At 43.6% G+C, this 22,844-nt stretch overlaps 5 protein-coding genes across 5 annotated transcripts in view; 2 read left to right on the top strand and 3 right to left on the bottom strand.

Annotated features, from left to right (window-relative positions):
• syt16 (synaptotagmin XVI) overlaps window positions 1-2,203 on the bottom strand; it is a 34,212-nt gene extending 32,009 nt beyond the window's left edge. The window contains 2 exon segments of the mRNA XM_018703197.2: window positions 928-1,083; window positions 1,702-2,203. Coding sequence (XP_018558713.1) covers window positions 928-940 — 13 coding nt within the window. The 5' untranslated portion in view covers window positions 941-1,083; window positions 1,702-2,203.
• A 207-nt stretch (window positions 2,204-2,410) lies between these two features.
• snapc1b (small nuclear RNA activating complex, polypeptide 1b) lies at window positions 2,411-6,402 on the bottom strand. Its single transcript, XM_018703192.2, has 10 exons — window positions 6,009-6,402; window positions 5,344-5,500; window positions 5,100-5,240; window positions 4,685-4,789; window positions 4,437-4,592; window positions 4,240-4,293; window positions 3,676-3,738; window positions 3,376-3,514; window positions 3,011-3,082; window positions 2,411-2,783 (listed from the first exon to the last, which is right to left on the bottom strand). The coding sequence occupies exons 1-10, from the start codon at window positions 6,137-6,139 to the stop codon at window positions 2,749-2,751; spliced, it is 1,053 nt and encodes a 350-aa protein (XP_018558708.1). The 5' UTR covers window positions 6,140-6,402; the 3' UTR covers window positions 2,411-2,748.
• Window positions 6,403-6,564: 162 nt separating this feature from the next.
• Window positions 6,565-10,032, top strand: LOC108901638 (protein YIPF6). The gene is made up of 2 exons (XM_018703193.2): window positions 6,565-7,178; window positions 8,179-10,032. Exons 1-2 carry the CDS (start codon window positions 6,840-6,842, stop codon window positions 8,524-8,526), a joined length of 687 nt encoding a protein of 228 aa, XP_018558709.1. The 5' UTR covers window positions 6,565-6,839; the 3' UTR covers window positions 8,527-10,032.
• A 149-nt stretch (window positions 10,033-10,181) lies between these two features.
• LOC108901636 (uncharacterized) lies at window positions 10,182-14,982 on the top strand. Its single transcript, XM_018703191.2, has 4 exons — window positions 10,182-11,801; window positions 11,967-12,164; window positions 12,322-12,532; window positions 12,933-14,982. Exons 1-4 carry the CDS (start codon window positions 11,096-11,098, stop codon window positions 13,183-13,185), a joined length of 1,368 nt encoding a protein of 455 aa, XP_018558707.1. The 5' UTR covers window positions 10,182-11,095; the 3' UTR covers window positions 13,186-14,982.
• Window positions 14,327-22,752, bottom strand: LOC127143587 (uncharacterized). Its single transcript, XM_051078105.1, has 18 exons — window positions 22,202-22,752; window positions 21,407-21,530; window positions 20,622-20,758; window positions 20,348-20,518; window positions 19,838-20,033; window positions 19,485-19,738; window positions 19,313-19,398; window positions 19,159-19,220; window positions 18,696-18,934; window positions 18,413-18,602; window positions 18,198-18,318; window positions 17,896-18,037; window positions 17,634-17,798; window positions 17,350-17,458; window positions 16,597-17,216; window positions 16,386-16,503; window positions 16,122-16,191; window positions 14,327-15,851 (listed from the first exon to the last, which is right to left on the bottom strand). Exons 6-18 carry the CDS (start codon window positions 19,562-19,564, stop codon window positions 15,523-15,525), a joined length of 2,331 nt encoding a protein of 776 aa, XP_050934062.1. The 5' UTR covers window positions 19,565-19,738; window positions 19,838-20,033; window positions 20,348-20,518; window positions 20,622-20,758; window positions 21,407-21,530; window positions 22,202-22,752; the 3' UTR covers window positions 14,327-15,522.
• Window positions 22,753-22,844: the final 92 nt, after the last annotated feature.

Genomic DNA, 22,844 nt, shown 5'->3' on the forward strand with positions numbered 1-22,844 from the left:
TTTTGTTTAATCAGAAACATTATATATCCTTATCAGACTGTGAGTGAAGACGTAAGGGAGTTTCAGTTCTGTTGTTTTGTATAAAGATTTTTGTTTCATCAGTTAATCCTATTCAAATAAAATGCTTTGGTAATAAGATGGCTGTATGTTTCTGTTCAGTCACAATGCAGTTATAAGTAGTTAGGATTTCTCACTTTCTAATACGTCATCAGGCTCCTGGGTGTCTCAATTTCTAATGAGCCATAAGCTGAAGTTAATCAGTCACTGGCGATTATAAATGTTAACAAATCATTAATACAAACAGTGTACAATCATCAACCATCAAGTCTGGCGTTGTTAATAGTGAGTTTATAAATGGATTTTGGTCCTGATGTCCTGCAGCTCTCTTCCAGAGGCTGAGTGAGCAAACAGTCTCTTATGTATCAAAGAGCTAAAAAGACTGAAGGAGGATTTTCCACAATCATGACCATCAAAAAGTTGTTCTAATCAATGGTTTATACCAGATCCATAATGCTAAACTAAATCCATTAATTACAGCTAATAAACCCTTAACAAATGATGAGAAACTGGTACATTCTCTCTTATAATTTGGTGCAGGAGATACAAAAATAGGCTTCCATGAAGTGGCCATGATGAGGCAACTATCAACTCTCCACAGAGCCCCTGCAGGAATACTGAAGGAATATCATAATAAATTTTTTGTTAGATGACGAATAAAAGGTTGTTAAATGCCTTTATTCTGGCTTAAATGCAGAAAAACAACAGTATTGGATGAAAAGAGGATAAACTGGCCTACTCATCCTGTCGCTCCCATTCAGCCAAACCCCCCCAAAAAGAAACCGGAGGGAGAGCCTGAAAACAGCATCCATCCTCAGAAAAAAATCAACATCAGAGGCGGCCACACCATGAGGAGATGGTCGTACTTACTGTCCGAGGCCATGGCTGCGACTGTTTCCCTTCAGACAGGCTGCGGAACCGAGTGTGCGATCGGCGGAGCAGAGGCAGCAGCATCCCCGCCGCTCCTCATCCTCCAGACCCGCAAATCTGCAGCCACACAGCGGAGAACGACGACGCCTTCGCGAACTGTAGGAAATATCCACACTCAATTGGTTTCATGCACATCTCGTTTTCTAAATTTGGTGATTTAAACGTTCAATTTCTTATTTTTTTCCCCGTCGAACTAGTGATTTATGCCCTAAAATCTTGAAAACAGCTGCTCAAATTGCTCGACTTTCGAAAGGAACAGGCAAATATTTGCCTTGAACGCACACAGCCCTGGGTCTTTGAACTATGCATCCATCGGTACTGTCCTACAAAGTCAAATAAGCAGTAATTAAAACGATATATTTAATCAAATTTTAAACAAAATTTAAATTATTTACTACTTGTTGACATTTTTTAAACAAATTCATTTTTTTAAAAATATGCCAAACAAACGGAAGTTTCAATGGCTAATTAAGCCAAAAGTATTTACTTTCCCCTCGAGTTGTTTCCGATGATTGAAATATATCAATGTTGATTAAAATTAACATGGTAGTAGAAACATTAGCTAAACCCAACAATGACAAGTAGAAACAGGTGGCGGTTAAAGTTAAGCTAGCAAGCTAGGCTAGCTCGTTTGTGACTGACAGAAAATAGACTTGCTAACCGTTTTAGATTCGTGAAACGTGTATTCTCTTTATAGGGGGGAAATTAAATTACCGTTTTGGTGTTCTCCTCCGCCTGCGTGTCCATTTGCAGTTCGTTAGCATCTGAATCCAAAAACTTGTCTTGTGAAGTCACGGTGAAATTAACATTTGACCTCTGGCCACCAAACTTTCCTTTGAGTCCGGCGCTGCGTCTCAACTCGCGTACTCCCATATTCACAGTTGATATTTTGAGCATGTAAGACTGATAAGGTAAGGAAACATTAAGTACCGTTGCACTCAGGACGGTTAAACAACAACGTTTGGAACGATGGACACTTTTAATCGTCAACGGACAGTTCTAACCGTCAACGGCCGCCATCTTGGCTACTTAGCGGAAGTGCAGGGATACCGAACGTACCAACGCAAAAGTCCTAGAACACCTAAAACCTTTCTAGCAGTCATTTAGATTTACACGATTCATTGTCTCCGTATTTCTGAAACTTAAACACAGAAGAAACAAAACATCCAACAGCCGAACACACTCATGGCGCCCTCTCTGCAGTAAGGGCAGAATATTGTCACTGTAACAGACGCTTTGTTCAGTTCAACTCAAACCAGCTCAGTCTGGTTTTAGTCTGAAGACTGTTCTTCACCGTCTAAGTATGTAGCAGACAGTAAGATAAGGGTGTCCACATATTTTTGGCCATTCAGTGCACACAGCCTCTCCAGGAATTATCTATAATTACTGGGTCTGAATCAAGAAAGAGACAGATGAAAATAACAACTGTACAAAAGTTTTTATATAAAATGCTTATATTTTATAAAATATTTTAACATTAGAAGCAAATACCATGATGAGGCCATTATGAGGTTCCACTCATTTAAAAAATAAATTAAAACATTTTAAAATATAAAAACATTCACATTTTTATGATGTAGCTTTCCAGTAAGTGGCAATAACTTTGAAGGTTTAAATTAGCATGATAAAACATATAAGAGCATTTTTACTGAGACATCATCCTTAAAACAATCTTTAAAAAGCCCTGATCAGCAGCTCCAGTCAGGATGAAGGTTGATTCATGCGTTGTTGTTGTTGTTGTTGTTGTTGTTGTTGTCGTCGTCACCACTTGAATTTTTTGGACTTTCTTGGTTTCTCTGAATGGAAGAAAAAAGGAAAAAGAAAACATCATGAATGGAAAAAGCAACATTACCAAAGAGAAAAATAAGATCAGTTCATCACCTCTCTAAAACTAAAACTAATAACTATGCTTTAAGCTTCATGCTCATGTTGCATGTTAACATACAGAAAAGAGAGAGAGCAGCAAACAATGTCCAGTGTATGAGAGTATGGAACATTTCAGATGTGTGACTGCTGGCTGTACCTTCAGGAACAGAGTCCAGACTGGTGAGACGATTGATCTGAGTGGTCGTCGTGGCTTCTTGCCACACGTCACCTGAGGAGAAGAGAGTTTCAGTCGGTGAATGCTGATTTAACACAACGTTCAAGTAAAACGAAGGAGCCCACTTTTCTTCAGTCTGCTTGGTAATGTTTGTTTATTTTACTAAAAGACTGAAATAAAGATCATTCCAGTTGGGTTTTGTGTGGGTCTGAGGAAGAACAGAGAGCACAAGAGCCAGATGTGAAAAAATAAAAAGCAAAACTCTTGATTGTGTTTGTAGAAATACTGAGATACCACCCAAACCCATCACCTTCCATCCCATGTGACAGCATATAGGAGGTATTTACCTGAGATATGTACATTCTCATTGGTTCTGGCTTTGAGTGATGGTTTAGTAATCCTGGAGGGGCCCGGTGTGTTGGAGGGTCCAGCCTCGCTACTGGTGAAATCCACCTCCACCTGACGATGACGACGTGACTTGGAGGCCTGAGAACACAAACAGAGTCACACGAACTTTCTAATGTTTTACATCCATATGATTTATAAGGAATATGTTGAACATAACACACGTACTCACTTGTTACATATTTAAAGGAAATGTTAATAAAAATAAAATCAATACAAAATGTGTAACATGAAGAACAAACCTCTGCTGCCTGTCCGTATGCCTTGGATTTGATGGAGGCGAGGCGCTCGGCTCTTATGGAGCACTGAGGACACAAAACAGGTCAGTCAGTCAGTCAACAGCACCACTGTGTGGGCAAGGTTATTATTTCAACTTTAAAAGACATTTCAAGAAAAGCAGAAGGATCTCATGTTATTCAAGAGTTTCCCTGGTCTCTATGTTTAAATTTCAAATAAACTGGTGCAGTTTGTCCTGTACACTGTTTGTCAAATATTTGATTTTTCAGATGAGTCTGACAGTCTGGCTTGAAAAGTTTATATTATCTACTTCTATTTGTGGTAAATTAAGAAACACATGACAATGGGAACATGAATAACCCTGTCTATAAACATTCTAAGATCATTTTAAGCTCTTCTTCCACTGATGAATATAATGCACTGCTGCAGAAAAACCCTCAGGGGAAAGATACATTCACTTAGTGTTTAATATCCTGCAGGAGACACAAGCTGCACCAGTGATGCTTTCATTAATTTAATTTAAAGTGATGAGCTCAAATGTCAACAAAGTTTAATGTGGTGTAACTCACCTCCTGCTGAGATGATGTTCCTTCACCGCTGTCTTCATCTTCTTCTGCACCATCCTGACGAGACAAAACACCTCATCACTTCAACAGTGCAAATAATGCATAGAGGAAAAAAACGTCCTTTCTATCATTGCAGTTTTTTGACTAGATGAAAGACACATGCAGTTTCATTTTTACAAAAACCTGTAGTGAGGTCTCACCTTCCTCTGCTGCCAGTTGTAGAAATGCACCACAGTGCTGCGCAGCCGAGGCATGAGGTCTTTATGGATCAGATTGACAGATGAATTTGCCTGTTCTGAAATGGAGGAGACAGAAGTCTTCATCTTCTCGTAGAGCCCGTGAATGTTGGACAATTCCTGCAAAAAGAGAAATCCCACTAAAACTTTTTAGTTTGCTGGTTTGTCTCAGTTTAAGTTGGAATCAATCCCCCTCTTCTCTTTGCATTTACCTCCAGCAGCTCGATGTTGATCAACTCCTGTGGACGAGACGCGCGCTCCAAAAAATCCTCACACAACGCCGACCTCTCCACTTTCCTCTTCTTCTGGTAGGCAAGCTGGAGGAGAGGGAGAGGAGGAGGGAGAGACGGGGGACAGAGCAGCAGAAGAAGGGGAGAAAATAAATCACCACATCATAGAGGTTTGTCAAAATATACCACCAAAATAAATATAATATAAATATTGATATCTTTGATTTCACTCAGAGGAGACATGCAGGGATCCAAACTCTGACAGAGCCACTGGAGGATCCCAGTCCAGACTCTGGGTTAAAGACTACAAACAATATTTTCTACATTAAACGATATTTAGGGTTTTAAATTAATGTAAAATCTGAACATGTGTGTGGACGTAAGGCAGGCAGCTCACCAGAGTGGGCATGGCAGTAAAGTGGAACGCTTTGAGGGACATCAGCTTTCTGAAGATGTAGACGGTGTCGTAGTGCTGAGCGTCCACAGCGTCTTTCTCAAACTTCTTCACATCGTCCCAGTCCTTCAGCGCCAGACGGATCTGCAGCCACAAGAACTTTATTTTATCCACTTTATTTCAAGCAGGGCTTCATTCAATGTAAGATCAACCCTTTAAAGACCATGTACATGTGCTATATCCTGACCTGCTCTGGGGGCGAGGCGGTCTGACACTGATACAGGCCGTACAGCAGATAAAGTCCTCCCACTCTGATCTGGAAGCTGAACGGCGGCAGGAAGAAGCTGTAGGCGATGTCAAGAACCAGACGGCTGAATGCTCGCTTCTCACGCTTCAGAGTGCCGCTGCAACACGAGAAAAACCAGAGACATGTTCAGGTAAATACTGTTAATGGAAGTTTCCACATACAAAGAGTTGTTGAAGTGCATGGTCAACAAATACAGACAGAAAGAAGTGCTGTTCTTAGAAAGTCAAGAACAATAAAAATATATGAAATATATATTTTAAAGTATTTCCATCATGTATTGGAAATAAATGATGAGTAGGAAATCTGTTTGTCATTCACTATCTCATAATTATGTTTGTCTCAGAGAGGAATACATTTGTCAGAATTATGAAGGACATTCAAACAAATGTGACCTATCATCTTGTAATTAAGGAGGAATGAACCACAAATATGAAAAGAAAATCAAACTTAACCATAAAAAATGAGAGGTGGAAACAGGAGAGTGGTTATACATTTACAAAACAACAACACAAACAAAATTTGAGATACTAACTTATTTCTCTTATCTTTTTAACTGAGGGACATTTTGGTTGAAAATATTGTGAAAATGTTGAAAGTAAACCTACTAGAAAATATGTGAGAAGTTCATTTCCCTCCAGATTTTGGAGAAAACCTCGAAGCGGACGGACTCTGTTTGCTGGAAGCGGCTCAGCAGCTCCTCACAGTCTGATTTGACCTGTTTCCTGCAGTAGTCCATCTCTCTGCCGCTTCTCACTCACACACACGTTAAAATAAAACCTCGGGGATTTTAAATTCACCACCTACGGCTACACTTTTTCATCATTTCGACGAGGAAAAGGTTTTTGTTGTTGAACGTAGGGTTCCGCGAATGTAAACACACGATTCGACTACGGAGGTCGAGGGATTAGCGCGTCACCAACAGCGCTGATGACACCTTCACTGACCATCGTTTTTTGTACTTCTCATCTGATCGACAAACAACGACAGACAGATAGACAGACAGATAGATAGATAGATAGATAGATAGATAGATAGATAGATAGATAGATAGATAGATAGATGGATGGATGTTATTCCGTTTCTTGTTCTGTAATTTACGTATGAATTTGTGCATTTTCTCTAATAGTTTTAGAGAAAATACAGCACCGAAAGAAAAAGCCGTTTCAAGCCTATGACGAGATTGTCGAGTTCAGCAGGTGTACATGAACGCACCGGACGGATATACGTGAGTCACGTCCTGCGGAAGTAAACAATCCTCGGCTGACGTGGAGCTGGAAACTAAGTGGACCAACCGGACCTGAATCAGCTGGTTTAGAGAAGCGTCTGTCGTTTCAGTCTTCGTCTTGTATTGTCAGAAGTTAAAGTGGCTCTGTCGGTGTCGTCTAGACGCCCAGAATAAGTGACGCTCCGTGTTAGCAGCCTCTCAGTACAGTAAGATGGCGGCAGCAGAGGAGGCCAGCAGGCCGTTCGCCGGACTGTCCGACGTCTCCATCTCGGAGGACATCCCGGTGGAGGGGGACATCTCCGTGCCCGTCGGCTCCTCCAGGAGAGACGACGAGTTCTCCACTCTGGACGAGCCGGTGAAGGAGACCATTCTGCGGGACCTGCGGGCGGTGGGGAACAAGTTCATCCACGTCCTGTACCCGAAGCGGAGCTCGGCTCTGCTGCGGGACTGGGACCTGTGGGGCCCGCTGCTGCTCTGCGTGACGCTGGCTCTGCTGCTGCAGGGCGGCGCGGCCGACAGCGACGACCAGGGAGGACCACAGTTCGCTGAGGTGCTCCATTTAGTCCCTATGTATCTTCTCTGGTACTTTTATTAAGGGTGTGAACTAAAACATATCAACTAAACATACAGTTTGAGTACAATTAACGTGAAGAAAGGCTCTTTATTAATGTTGTATTTCCTTCTATCACTTCAAACATGAGGGGTGCTCAAACCCTTGCACACAGCTGCACCAGTGGCAACAAGTGGTTTTCAATTAAATGTTCACATACTGTTTGAACAGACAGGATCAATATCCTTTCTAAACAGAATCATCTCTATGCTACCAGACTCCATTGACAAAAACAGTAATTTAACCTCACAGAACATGGGAGCTGCTGGAATATGACTGGTTGGTTATTAGTGGTGTTGTGTGACTTTCAGTGATGAAAGAAGTGTTCAGAACCTTTACATAAGTAAAAATATCATAATATTACAAGCAAACTAACAGATCAAGGCAGCAGTATTCAAACACCTCCCCTGTAAAATCCCTCTTTTTGTCAATGGAGTCTGGTAGTGATATATAGAGATGTTTCTGGTTAAACAAAAAGGATCTTCCTCTGTAATAAAAAGCTCTGTCTCTGTAGGAATCCTATCATAATTTTGTCAGACAATTGCCCATTGGATTACACTGCAGAAGCTGTTCACGGTGGCCTGGTACACTGTTCCTGCTCAATACAGCATTGATTCTTATTGTCGCCATTGTCCTAGAATTAACCATTAGATATCACAAGTAAGGCTAAAATGGAGCTTGAGAAGGACAGTTGGAGTGGTGCAGCATAAGCAGTAACATGGGGGTTGTACCAGACCATGAGCTGAGCTGGAAGGCAAAGCTCTCAGTTTACCATTCTATAGTCCAACTGTCACCTATAGTCATGAGCTTTGGGTAATGCCTGAAGAATGAGATCACAAACCAAGCAGCAGTAATGAGTTTTCTCTATAAGGTTTCTTAAAGTGATAAATCTCCGCTGACTCCATGAGGCTAACATTTCAAAATATCTTCCTCTGCCCAGGTCTTTGTCATCGTCTGGTTCGGCTCCATCATCATCACCCTCAACTCCAAGCTGCTGGGTGGCACCATCTCCTTCTTCCAGAGCCTGTGTGTGCTGGGATACTGCATCATGCCTCTGACGGTGGCCATGGCCGTGTGCCGGATTGTCTTGATCAGCGGCTCGGGGAACGTCAGCTTCGCCGTGCGGCTGGTAGTGGTGACGGTGTCCTTCGGCTGGTCCACCTTCGCCTCCACGGCCTTCCTCGCCGACAGCCAGCCTCCCAACCGCAAGGCGCTGGTGGTGTACCCGGTGTTCCTCTTCTACTTTGTGATCGGGTGGATGATCCTGACGTTCTCGCCCTCGCAGTAGAGGAGAAACACAAGGACTGGATTCAAGTTTAACTGACAAAGATGAGGATGGTTTTTATAGAGTGAAAGAACTCAAACAAACACCAGGATCTGCCTTTGAATGAGGAGGAACGACTACTGAGGCGACTGTGAGTGTTTCTGAGCTTCTGAAACAGCATTTAGACTCATGGGACACCAAAACTCCTTTAGGAGCGGCAGTGGCTCGTACTCAGATTCAGAGAAGTTGGGTCGGCGCCGTGCTGCAGATGGAGCTTGAACAAGCTGATGAATGAGTTCCGATTTTTCCAGTTGTGTAAATTAAAGTCCATAGGCTTGTATGCAGAAATGCTCTATGAATGTTTAAACTACCAGGGCTGTGATTGTTTTTCTTTTCTTTCTGGTCACTCTGGGCGTTTGAAACCTCCGTATGGTCTAAGAGATTGGTGCAGGAACGTACTGACAGCTTAAATTTACGCAACATATTCTGCATCTTTAGACACTTGGCCGATGCTTTTGTGCAGCTTGACCAAGAATCTCTGTTGTAGAGCAACTCAACTGTCACCTGTAGGTTTGGGCTCTCATTGTTCCTTTTAAGGATTTTTGTTTTAGTATTTTTGGTGTTTTCATTAGACAGATGACAGGTAACGTGAGGAGAGAGATGTCTTGGTTCGTGGTTGACTCCTTAAACCCCCTCGGCCACCAGAGTGTTCAGCATGTCGAATCAGTCGGTGTCAAATGTCACTCATATAAAAAACCAGTTTGACATTTTGGGAAATATACATCTTCATTATCTCGCGGTGGAGCGGTACTAGAGCTGCGAGTGAAGATTATTTGCTCAATTAATTCTGCCTATAAAATGTCACAAAATAATGAAAAATGTCTGTTTTTAATATCCCACAAACCAAGGTGACGTCAGTCCAGACTCTGAAAATGTTTGGTGTTTTTGCCTGAAAATGTAAAATGGCTGCTATTTGACTAATTTATGAATCTAGAGCAGAAAATAAAAATCGACTGGCAGAAATGAGTAATTTGTTGTCCCTCGCTGACGTGTGCAGATAACAACACACACAAATGCAGACTATAATACAGGGCCTAACCATGTTTTCTACATACTTTTGCACACTGGCGGTCAGCTGTAGTTTTTGTGTTGTGCTTTTCTATTGAGCACAACTCTGCTGATTAATGTTCATACAAGAAGAGATTCACCTGAGAGAGGCCCAAGTAAAAGACCAGCATGCAATGCAGCAGTCAGACTGTTTGGGTTTGGAGTAACTCTAAATGTAACTCAAATGTCAAATTCATGATCTCTGTCTGGAAACATGCAGACTTTATGCTTCCTGCTGGGTGGCTGTGATCAGTCTACTAACCTGCTGTACGACCTTTAACCTCTGACCCCTGCTCTGTAGTCAGATAACCCGTCATTTCTGTTCTTCCGAATCACTGGGGCTACCTTTGTTCATTTCTTTTTAATTTATAAGTATTCATTTACATCAACAAAAGAAAAAAATTAAAATGTATTTGGTCGGCAGTGACTGTGTGTGTTATTTTTCCAATCCACCTACAGCCTCAGCTCTGTTTTAACATCACCTACATCATTTCCATACTTTTTATTATTTTCTGTGGGATGTTATTTCACACTTCAGACTTGGACCTCTTCCAAATCCTACACATTTAAAACAAAAACACTCTCAGCCTTTACCTGAAAACACACAGAAAAGTTACTAAAGATTTGATGCTTTTCATCTTTCATTTATTTTCTATAATTTTGAGGTTTGAACTGTTGGTTTAACAACATGAATGTTTACTTTTTACAAATCAATCACTCCAACAAATGACTGGTAGATTAATTCATAATGAAAATAATCATTAGCTGTAGAATAACAGTCACAGTCAGAAGGGTCCGTTTCCATTTTCCTGCTTAGATTTATTGAAGTAACATTTTTAAGGCAGAACTTGTAATGGAGTGTTGTTGTTGTTGTTTTAACAGTATCAGTAGCCATAGCCAAGTAAAGGATCTGAATACTTCCTCCACCACTTAGTTTGCATTTTCTTTTTCAAAACGGGTACACCAAACCTGCTGCATTCCATGTGACAGGCATCGATAATATTATTCAAAAGTAATAATCAGAATTACTCTCCAAAACAATTCGGCATGATCAAACGAATTAGAATCAGGTCTCTAACGGTACAGAGAACAAAATAAAAATAAATAACCGACAACAACAATAAATGATTTGTGCAGAGTGAAATAATCATACTGAAAACCTGATTATTGTGATATTAGCAGACGGCTTTCGTCGATAAATCACAAAAATTCAAAATATAGCCGGGAATAACAAATGACGTCATCAGGGCGCGCCGGCTTCGTGAACGTTAGTGCGGTGTAAACATGAGCCCACGGTGTTTGTAAATATCATAACCGTTGTATCAGCAGCGGTGAGTAAACGCTGCTGCATGTGTTTACACGGCAGTTTCACACAGTGGGAGTTCCGCTAGCTTCAGCCTCAGTGCACGGTTCTTACTTTACCCGTGTTGAGCTCTGCTGAGGCGGTCTGAGCTTTAGCTTTTACTCGGTAACGGTCAGTTTACCGATGGACGAGCTGCCGCAGCTTCCACCTGAAGTCTGGGTGTACGTCTTCAGCTACCTGAGCACGGAGGAGAAGCACACGGTCCGCAGCTGCTGCAGGTACTTCAAGAAGCTCATCGACCACCCGTCCCTGTGGAGGGACTACACGGTGGTGCTGTCCGACCTCCGCCGGTACACCTACGGCTTCTGGGACACCCTGCGGCACCGCAAGCTCACCCGGGTGGCGGTGCGACACCTGCGGCGCAAAGAGTGGCGGCGGCTCGTCAAGTTCCTCCCGTCGCTCACCGCCATAGTGTTCGTGGACGGAGGGCGGTTGTACAAGAAGAAATACCTGGAAAACCTGTCGCGGTTCCTCGACCTGAGGGACGTCGGGGTGCGGAACGCCACCTGGGACGAGGCGATGCTGGGGCGGGCTCTGAGCGAGCAGCTGCACGAGCGGCTGACTCACCTGAGCGTGTGCAACGTCCGGCTGCCGTGCACGGTGGAGTTCATCAACACCGTGTCGCTCCTGGTCAACCTGCGGTACCTGCTCTTCCACCAGCAGGGGGAGGGCTACGGGCTGGACACGGTGAGGCCGGTGCCCTGCGGGGTCTTCCACACCCTGCTGCTGAACCTGAAGAAGCTGAAGCACCTGTCCTGGGGGATGAGGGGGGAGCCGCCTGAGCCGCTGCCCGACGACTACCTCAGCCCGCCGGACCCGCTGCAGCCAGGTCAGCCGGTAACCTGAACACCTGTCTGTGTGTCCTCCTCACCTGAGGACAGACAGACAGATCTGTGGAGACAGATTTGTTTCTTTTAAAAAATGACTTACAATTAATCAACTAACCACTGAAACTGGCTGGCTTTGACCAACCTCCTCCTCTTCCTCTTCTCAGGGCGGTACGGTGGCCCTGCGCTGACCAGTCTGGAGCTGGTGGATTACCCAGAAACCATCCTGCCGGAGAACGCCCTGAGGAGCCTGGCGTCGCTCCGGTCGCTGACTGTCCGCTACAGGTACATCAGAGAGGGCATCGAGTGTCGCCTCACGTCCTGGCTCAGTCCTCTGCAGCAGCTGGAAACACTCACCATTATCGGTCAGTCAGGCTGTTACAGGACCAGGTCCAGTTCATTCTGTACATGTTTGTGTCCTGATAGACAGAAAGAGAGATGAATCATTTCAAAGAAGCTGTGTGGTCATTAGGAGCCATGCGGTTTGAGATATGTGATGAATTTCTTCCTCTGCCCTCTCAGGCGGTAATTCTCTCGCCACCTATACGACCACCATCCCGTCCAGCGTGACCAGACTGACGCTGCGCGTGGCCATAACTCTGAAAGACATGGACTCCATCGCCCCTAAAGTCCCGGCACTCGAGCACCTGGACATCGAGCAGAACCGGTCCAGCGGCAGCCTCTGCAGACGAATCCCCATGTTGTTTCCTCAGCTCAGGACGCTCAGGATACGGTGAGCCCGACAGGAAACCAGTGTTCAATGTCACGGAGACTGGAATCGCACCAACCACCGAGGAACAGCACCGCCTCAGCCTGTTCGTTAGTTTGTGTTATTGTGGGATTTTCAGTGGTGGAAGAAGTTTTCAGATCCTTTGCACAAGTTCCGTTCTGCTCGGTAAAATTCCTGTTTTTGTCAGCAGAGTCTGGTAGTGATATGGAGCGATGTTTAAACAGTTTCTTGCTCTTTAATAAAAAGGCCTGTCTCCATCTCCCTATACGTAACGTTTTCAGACCATTATAATAACAATCTCAGCCTGTCAGTGGCAAAAACAAATCATTTATACCCAAAAAAAGAGTGGCTTTGTCAGCCTTTATGTGAATGTTCTTCCGGTTCATTTCTCTCTGTGTCTCAGGTTTTTCCGCAGAGAACCAGAGAAAGACCTGCTGAGCCTCCACCGGCTACGTCACCTGGTGCAGCTGGAGCTGCTGGTGGAGCGCTCCTTCATCCTCAGAGATTACCTGAACGGTCACCCCTGGCCCAGCCCCTGCGTGCAGGAGCTGATCAACCAGCTCCGAGAGCTGTCGGAGAACAGGATCACCGTCATCACCACGATGCGCCAGAGGAACCCTCTACGAGAATGTGACTGTGTGTGGGAGGGGGACTGAAGAGCGGGAGGATGTGAAAACTGGAAAAGTAGATTTTATCCTCCTGAAGTGAGAGGAGGACAAACGAAGGCAGGCAGGTCGCAGCCCGAGCCGTAAATGAAGCACACTGAAGGTCTTCAGATGTTAAAACCATAGTACTCATGAAAGTGCCTACACGTGATCATTCTTGGATGAAGAACAGACTGAGGATTAGAGCAGAGTTCTTCAACCTTTTGACTTGAAAACTCCCTGAAAATGAAGCACTAGTGACCAATGTTCCCTCTAAGCTGCGCACCTGCGCAATCACGCTTCTCTGCGCACAGCAAACTACGTAGTGCATAAATTACAGTGTGCGACAGTGTGCACGTCTCATGTTGCTCACAGTGGTCCAAGGAATTCTCAGGGAGTTTGTGTGTATGCTCAGACACATGAAAAATTAGGAGGAACATTGCTAGTGACCCTGGACTTCAGGGAACATGTGAGTTGTGATTGAGTTCAGTAAAAATAATCCACTGAAGTCTTTTGAAAAAGGAGATACAGTGAACAGGAGGAATCAAACAACAGGCAGGGGTGTGGGTTGGGTTTGATCAGTTCCCAGTGCTGAAAACAGATCAGCAGCAGCAGATTATATCGTCAAGCCAGTTTGTTCCAGCTGTTAGAACAATCCGTATCAATCAGTAATCAGCATTTCAGGTCTTCTGCAGCAGGTTACACATCTAAACTGTAACCTGTAGAAGATGAAAGCTGAAATTCAGTAGGTGGATTCGATAGGGTTCTGATTCTGATAGTGGACTCAGATTCGGTAAAATGCTATTGAATGCCGTCTCTACTGGTAGCAAATAAAGGCAGTGCAAAAAAATATAGGGATTTGGGAATTTGAATTACCTGTAGCGTACTGCGAATGATGCAGAGTCCTGTAGCGCTCCTCTTACTGAAGCTTTTAATGTGAAGCTTCTGCAGCAGTGTCGAGTTTCAGCCTAACGCTGAGAAAAACTGTGAAGTGCAAAGGCTGCAGTTAATCGGTGAATAAAACTTGTAGTTTAGTGAAAAAAAAGAATAATAACATGACTAAAGTACTAGTGGTCATTATACTGAATCAGGAGAAATAAAGGAGCTAAAGGAGAACCAATGTACTGAAGACAGGTCTCCAATAGTTTCTTTCTTTGTGAATGCAGTGCTCCTCTGTTATTACAGAGTCTCTGAGAAACCAGGGACAAGAAGCTGCTTAAATAATGTGTGGAGAAACACACAACACAGTAAAGTGTACAGGGCGAAACTGACTGACTGATTCATACTCTTTTTGTAGTGTGAGTGTTATGGACACATGGTGCGTTTGGTTTGTGCAAACTTTACACTTTAAACTTTTTTTTTGGAGTTTGTTTTCCCCACAAAAGAAGTCAAGTCACAGACTGGTTCACCAGGGAAAACACCAGTTTGTTTCTTAAGAAACTGACTCATGGTTGAGGGATACAGTTTTTTTCTTTGTTCGTTCTTGCAATTTTGTTTCTTTGTTGAAGAATCAGTTTCAGTGTAACTGTAGTGACAACAAAACAAGACTGAAATTAGCATTAGCTTTAACATTACTTCAGTGTAGCAGCCATGCAGAACCAAAAAGAAGCTTTGCAGGAAAACTTGAAAGTGCTTATTTTTTATAGTATTTGTGTATTTTTTTCAGTCGTTCATTTAAAAAAAAAAAAGAAGGTCATTTTCTGCTTCTTTGTTCATTGTCACTTTGTTTTTTAATATATATTTGTCAGTTTTAATTCTCATGCAGATGTTAAATTAGACTGTCTGTGCTAATAAAGATGATATGTTTCATTTGGCACTTAAAATCCATACAATCAGAGAAATGCCCACATGGCTCGTTAGCTGAGTAATTAGCTTCATTTTGCTGTTGACTGAATGTATTTTGGAGCTCAATGAATAAAATGAACACATTTTGTTTTACAAAAAATAGTTATTTTATAACAAGGTTAGCTTTTTTTCTCAGCTATACATTATTAACAATATGAACAAAAGACATTTAAAAAACAGCCTGCATGTAAATAAAATTACAGATGCATGATTAGTATCAGTTACTTTCCTTATTGTTGATTAATCCCATGTGCAGATCCAAACTAACACTTGTCCTGCTGCACCAGATACTCACTAAAACACCAAATGTGGATTAATCCGCCACTGAACAGTCCCTGACAAATGCAGTTTCTTCCTGTTTTAGTAGCATTTTCTTAAAAGCTAGAATGAGGCAGCTTCTTCAGGAAATCACTGGGCTTTTCTATAAATGAAGCTAGATATTTGTGAGGTGTTTTCAAAGGGAATCCAATCTGTTCGGAGCACAGAGTCATAGACAGATGTACCTCAGAACTCCAGCAGCAGTGTCAGCGGCTCCACAGAGTTCAGGACCATCTCTTGTTTCTGACCGTAGACTCCCTGTTCCACCTTCACACCCGCTTTTGTGCACTTCATGGAGCCCAGCATGAGCTCTCTGCAGGTGAACACCAGGTTTGAGAAGAGCTGGGCGCCCCACCACAGCTCACACCCACCTTTATACTGCACCTTTCTCTTGGGCACCAGCTCCCCAAGCAGGGAGTCCTGGGGGATAAATAAAACGCTCCCAGGAAGGTCGAGGACGGACACTGAGTGCCCAGTGTCTTTTCGGAAAAGTTTAGTCGTCATCAGACTGTTGGCTGTTGATAAGGTTATGGAAAAAGACAAAGTAAACTGGGTTAACGCAGATTTTTAACTCAATGAATAAGACAAAGACTAATATAAACAGAGGGAAGTGCAGAGTGAAAGTGAGGCTGATAGGGGACCGATCTGAACTACGATGGGAGTCAATATTCCTTACTACACTCTCCTATCAATATTTACTTCATGATGATAACACAAAAAAGTTGTATATTTTCACATGATTATCCAACTTTTTAAGGTCCAGTTTAATTAAAAGGACATCTTACCTATTTCATAAACGACGTCGTCAGTGGCTCCGTGGAAAAAACAAACATACACAACCATTCCCTCCTGGATCTGAAGACAGAGAAGGAACAGTTCCTTCGTTTTTGTTTTTTACCTGGAACTTCCTTAATGTATGAAAACAGGTAGAATACAGTTCCTTCATCTCCTGTTAACTGGAGGCAATTAGCTTAGCTTAGCATTAAGACTGTAAGCTATGCTGGGTGTGGCCAAAGTTAAATGTCATTAATTTATAAACTCTGTCTCACCTCGGCCCACTGAGCGTCGGCCCCGTCCAGGGCCGGTTTGATCTTCACCTTCGCCTGACTGCACTGCTGGATGATGGTCCGGGCCTGAAGCCTCCTCGGCCTCCGAAAGACAGCTGGGCTGCTCAAACATCACACAGCTGTCAGCACGTAGGTAGTAATACTACTACAACTACTAATACTGTTGAGACACATTAATAACTTTGTGTCTTACCTGTCCACCTCAGGAGGGGGTTTGGCTGTGTGTACCGGTGCGGCGTCAGCGATGGTGAAGACGGGCCAGGGTTTGGTGCTCGGGGCCACCACAGGGTCCAGGCCACAGCTGGAGCTCCTCTTAGCCGAAGGGCCTGGCTCCAGGTCTCTGCTCCTCTTCAGCGGGCTCTGGGACTGTGTCGATATTTGGGGTTTGGACAGAGTCTTTAGTCCACTGTTTGGACTAGGAGGTTGAATTTGTTTGCCTGTGGTTTGCGGTAGTTGGGATTTTGCAGGGAGGACAGGTGGAGGATGTGGCTCTCTGAGGGGTTTGTTTGCACCCTGGACTTTGACGTAGTGATGTGTTCTGGCGCTGCCCTGAGACTCACTTGTCTCTTGTGGTTGCGTCTGTTCCTGTGGCTGAGATATGACCTGAATCTGGACGCTGCTGTGACTCTCAGACTGAGCGTCAGAGCTGTTTGTCTCCCTCTGGACTTCAGACTGTGGATGGTTCCCTCTCTGGACAGACCAGGTGTTGGGAGTCCTTGGCTGGAAGTTAATGGGAGTTCTCAGAGGAACGACGATGGGGATTCTGGGCTGAGGGTTGATGGGAGTTGCAGGCTGGGGGGGTGGAGGGTTTTCCTTAGATTGAGATCAAACACAGAAAATAATTAGAAGCATTTTTACCAATCTTAAATGTTCAAACTCAATTTATTAACCCTCTTATGGTCCACTTGTTTTTTCTTGTGTTGCTGGCTGAAGCTGAGAAACCTACCACTCTGTCCTCTGAATCTGTTGCTGACTGCGTCTCTTCACCCTCATCCCCACCACCTTCATCAGCGTCACCAGCATCATCCTCATCATCAACTTCATCATCCTTCCCGCTGTCAATAACCAGACAGAGACGGAGAGAAGATTTAAAACGACTGCTGCCGCTGCTGAACAAACAATCACTACAATTACTACAAACTATGTTCTGCTGCTCCAATTTCTACTGCCACTGCCAGTTTAGAGCTGAAACAAGTAGTATGATTACCTGATGAGTCGAAACACACGTACCTGTCTAAATCATCATGTATCTGTGGTGATCTGAGCGCCTGCAGCAGTGACTCTGAGCCTCCTGCTTCCGTCTGCTTCTCTGGTTCCTTCCTCTTCTTCCTGCTGCACTCAGAGCAGCTGTCGATCCACTGCACCACGTCAGGTCTCATGGTTTTCCAGAAGTACCTGTCAGAGATCAAGAGCTGGTTATTCATAACAACGGCATCAAAAAACCTTCCATCCATCTTTTATCTCGAGGAGACCCCCCCCACCCCCGTGTCACCTCTCGTTGAGCAGTCGGAGACACTTGTTGATGTCGAGGTGGTTCAGCTCATTGTGATAGTCCGTGAGGGCGACCTCCACCTGCTGTCTGCTCCTCAGAACCAAACGCACCCGATCTCCCGTCACCATGTGGAGCTCATCATCTGGGAAACCAGGGAATGATGACTAATGAAGATCAGATCTTTCTCTCAGACTTTCAGCTACACATGAAAGCTTTCTTTAAGGAACAGCTTTGCTTTTGGAACAAAACAGCTGGAGGAACCTACGGACCTGTTATTGGACTTAATTCTGGTTTGTACAAACCTTTGATGGCAAACTTCTTGCAGAACCTTCTGAAGGTGTTTTTCTCTACGTAGCTGAGTCCATGAGGATACATGCGTTTACGGAGGTACAGCTCCACGGCATCGTACTTGGCGAAATGGGCCTGATCACACATGAAGAGAACATACAATACTCTACATCAGTCAGCTGAATATCAGTGAAGGAATGACAGAGCTTAAGCTTCTCCTGTGCCTTACTGCTGAGTCGCTGTGGATCATCAGTGTGGGCACAGCGTCCGGATGGAGGGTGACCTTCTCTCCGCTGCGGTCGTAGCAGTCCTCAGTGAAATGGGTCGAACAGATAGACGACCGGAGCCGAGGATGCCAGTGAGGACGGCCGACAGCCTTCAACCACTGAGCCAGCAGGGCCGCGTTGTGAAGGGGAAAACTGAAGGTACAGATGGATATAAAAACAGATGAGCATTATACACAATATCACAGATAGCTGGAAGACTATTCATGTATAGAAATGGACTGGTACTTATGGAAGGTGAGGCCCAGGCCCCTCTCCACCGGCCCACAGCAGTTGTTGCAGTTGTAGACGCTGCAGCGGAGCCACTTCCTCTTGGTTCTGTTGAGGCAGGTGTGGCAGCTGGAGATCCAGCGGGCCAGATCTCGGGTCATGCTGCTCCAGTAGAAGTGCTTTGTGATCTCTCTCTGGCAGATTCCCTGGCCGTAGTGACCCTGGTTATCATGGAACTGCTGCAGGATCAAGTTCACCTGGGATCAAAAGGCAACATGGTGAGTTTGTCTGGATATGGATGTGGAAAATTTCTTTTCCTGTGCTACCCAGGTCCACATTCTGTCAGTAGCAGTTTCTGGTGTAGGGGTGAATGTTGTTGACCTTCCAGAAGGGGTTAAGCTGCTTTTCAGACCCGAGACAAGCAAACTCTAAGATGCTGCAGCTGCACAGCACTTTAAACTTCACAATAAACTATAATTACCTCCTCTCTGCTGCGCGGCACTCTGAGAGGAGGAGAGACTCGTGTGTACATCAGCACTCCATCTGAAACACAAGAAAAAACATTTCTGTATTATTGCTGAAGGCATTTCAGCTTTAAAAAACACTATCATCTGGTTCACTGGGGATTTATTCACCTATTATGCCAAAGCGCTTGGACATTCTCTTTAGAGCACCTCTGCTTTTTTTGCTTTGCATAGGTAAGACCCTATGGCTCAGATACCTGCAGAATAGAAAGTAATACAAATGTCAATTGAATTATAAAAGGAAAGTGTGAAGGACAGAGTGATCAGCTGATCAGGCGTCTACCTGGAGATCTGGTTGTAAATCACGAAGCTTGGCTCTATGATGGTTTTCCTCCTCTTGTCCTCCCTCACTGTGCTCACCATGGAGTCTGCATCAGGAGCTGGGAGGCAGTACTGGTGTTCCTGCAGCTGCACAGGTATTTCAGAGTGACTGAAGGATGGTTCAGAGGGGTCTGTGGTTTGTGCAGTAGCAGCTGTAGAGAGGAGGTCCTCCAGAGCGTTAGAATGAAGGAAATCCTCATCTGAAGGGACAGGAATCTGAAAACCGAGGAGGATTAGGAATGGGAAAAAGCACCTGTACTCGCCCCACTCGTGCTTCGTGCAGTGAGATCTAAACTATGATCTGTACTGTGTCACCTCATCTTCTCCCGCTGTCTCTGGGATGATGGTTGGTACAGCGTCTGGTGACAGAGTCAGCTGACCCTCCTCGCTCAGCGTGAAGCAGGACGGCTCAAAGTGTCGGGAGCAGAGGCAGGAATTCGAACGCAGCGATCCCTCGTCCCTCTGAGCCACAACCAGCCATCTCCGCCGCTGCTCTGCCTCCTTCGGGAACCTGCCAGACAGACGAAGACAAGTTGTAATTAGTGAATCTGAAAACCTCCTATTGCATTCTCATTAAATCCTCCTTCTCTGGGTTTTATTTTTAGAGAAACACAACATGTCCTATCATTGTTACGCAGATGATACTCTGTTATTCCTTCAGCTGGAACCTGCTACCATTTGCACTACAGTTTCTGATTTTATTTAGCTTTTCTGTGAGCCTTAATAGAGTTGAACAGTTTAAACTGATGAAGACTGAGTCTGGTAATAACTGTCAGACAAAAAACGCAAGGATTTTCAGCTTTTGACCCATCAAATCCATCTGACCTGAGGAAGCTGAGCTCAGGGTAAATGTAGCTGGAGGCGTCACAGCCGTAGGCCAGGCAGAACTGGACAGGTGGTTCGGGTGGTTCAGTGGGATTTCGGACTCTGACAGACAGCACAGGCTTTGATCCAGGTCTTCACCGCCTCCGTCACTCCAACCCAGTAATACATCAACTGGACAAACAGAGGGGGAAGATTTGCCGCTAACACCACCAGCACTGTTACAGCAGGTTTTATAACGGTGTTTAACTGTTCACATGATATGATCTGAACTCACCATTATCTCCTTTACTGCTCGAACCCGGCCGGCGTGGTTGTTGTTGTCATGATAACGCGTCAGGATCTCCCGCACTTCCTCGTCGCTCCTGACGACCCTGAGGAGGCGGCCTCTGTAACTCCGCCACAGACAGCCATCTGGAGGACAGAGGGAGGAACTACAGTCGGTTACAGCCAGTTACAGTATCAGTGGATGAACAGCGAAGGCCATTCCCTCATTTGGTGTTTTGCTGATGGTGGTGAGGTGGTGTTTAACCACCTGGAGGACCTCTAAAATCTCCTAAAGGCCTCTAGAACCTTTTCAGTGATCCCTAAAACCATCTTAAGGACTCGTAGAACCTCTTGAATGACCATTAGAAATCCTTAAAGGCCCCCTTGAACCCGGTCAATAACCAACTGAACTTTCCAAACGAACCCTGGAACCTCCTCATTGACCCCCAAAACTTCCTGACTACCCCTTTAACTTCTTAAAGCACTACTAGAACCTTCTTAAAGACTATAAAACCTCCTAAAACCACCCATAGAACCTCTATAGTGACCAATTAAACCTTCTTAACAACCCCTAGAACTTCCTGAAGGATCTCTAGAACCTTCCCATTAACCAATAAAACCCCCTTCATGATCCTAAGAACCTCCTCAGTAACCACTAGAACCCTTGTAAAAGACCTCCAGAATCTCCTTTAGAGCCTCTAAATGACGTACAGACTGTTCATATCGAGGGTTGTGGTTTTAACTAGCTCCACACTGAGATTTTTCTTTCTTTCTGTTACTGTAGCTCCAAAGTACCTTTGTAGATAAAGTGTTTGCTGGCAGCTCTGGTCACTTTCTTTGAACTTTTCGATGCATCTATATGATAAGTTCCTGTCCGCACAAAACGCTCCACCTTATCCAGAAAGTCAAAAGAAGGCATCTGTAAGTGAAGGAAACAAAGACAGAGGCGACATAATAATCGACAAATATTCAACACTTGGCTGTTTTTCTTAATAATAACAATATTTATTTAATATTGAAGGATTTTGGATTTTGGACTGTTTGTTGGATAGAACAGGCATAGTAAAGGCATCACTCTGGGCTCTGAGAATTTATGAATGCCAGCTTATTCATCATTTTTTAACATTTTCATAAACTAAATCATTACAGAAAATAATGGTTTGGTTAACTGATAATGAAAATAATCATTAGTTACAGCCTTACACTTCACAAAGTCTCATACAAGCAAAGCAAAGCTGTACAAGTCAGTTTATCAATTATCTATAAAAATAACTGATAACAATTTTAGCATTAATTAAATTTTCTGACTTTTATTAAATAAGTCTGATAAGAAAATAATAAGAAAAACTGACTGTTTTAGGGGTTGACCAAAATAAGACATTTAATGATGATGTTTTATAGAAACAATTATTCATTGATTAATTAAAAAAAATAAGAATTAAGGAGATGATCAATTATGAAAATACTCATAAGCTGCAGCACTCAATTAACTGATAAACCAATTAATTATTTGCCGGTTAATAAATTAATAAATACTAATAGGTTAACATTTCCTTGTGTAAAAGTTTCTGAACTGAAACCGTTTCCCACCTCAGAACATTTTGTGTCCGGTCGACACAAATCCTCGTTACACCGTCATCAACTTTCAACAAACACTCCAGTTTCCGTGCGTCGTTTTTTACAGGAACTGGTCAAAGAATCAACACAATGTCTTTCTCTTCATCCTAAACGTGCACGTGAATTCTCCAAAGTAATACGCTGCGAGTCAAATTAGTGGCTGAATGTAGCGTCTGGTGCTGTGCAGATTTAAGTTAGCAGCAGTAACTTTATACTTTCCGGTCTGTGGATTTCCAAAATAAAAGTTGTAACTTCTTTAAAAAAAATGCTCTGTATGTTTTCACTGTTTAAATATTATTTACAGTGATTCTGTAGTGACTGGAACTAAGGAAATCGGTAGAAAATGTTTTGATTTATGCAATCAACTCAAAAACTAAACTAGATCATTTATGACGTTTTAAAAATTTCAGTATCTTAATTAATAGTTTGGTGGTGGTTCTGTAGGTATCACCATATAAATTACGACATATTTATTATCATATCATATTATTATATGATGGTATGATTGGTGTATGACCAACTGAATAAAATTACGTCCGTGTTCCAAAAGTACTCAGCGATCTGTTTTTTGTTTCTTCACTGTGCCCTTTATTCTGGCGGTACATTGATAAACCGG

This window comes from Lates calcarifer, linkage group LG19, assembly GCF_001640805.2.
Source record: "Lates calcarifer isolate ASB-BC8 linkage group LG19, TLL_Latcal_v3, whole genome shotgun sequence".
NCBI classification, from domain to species: Eukaryota; Metazoa; Chordata; class Actinopteri; family Centropomidae; genus Lates; species Lates calcarifer.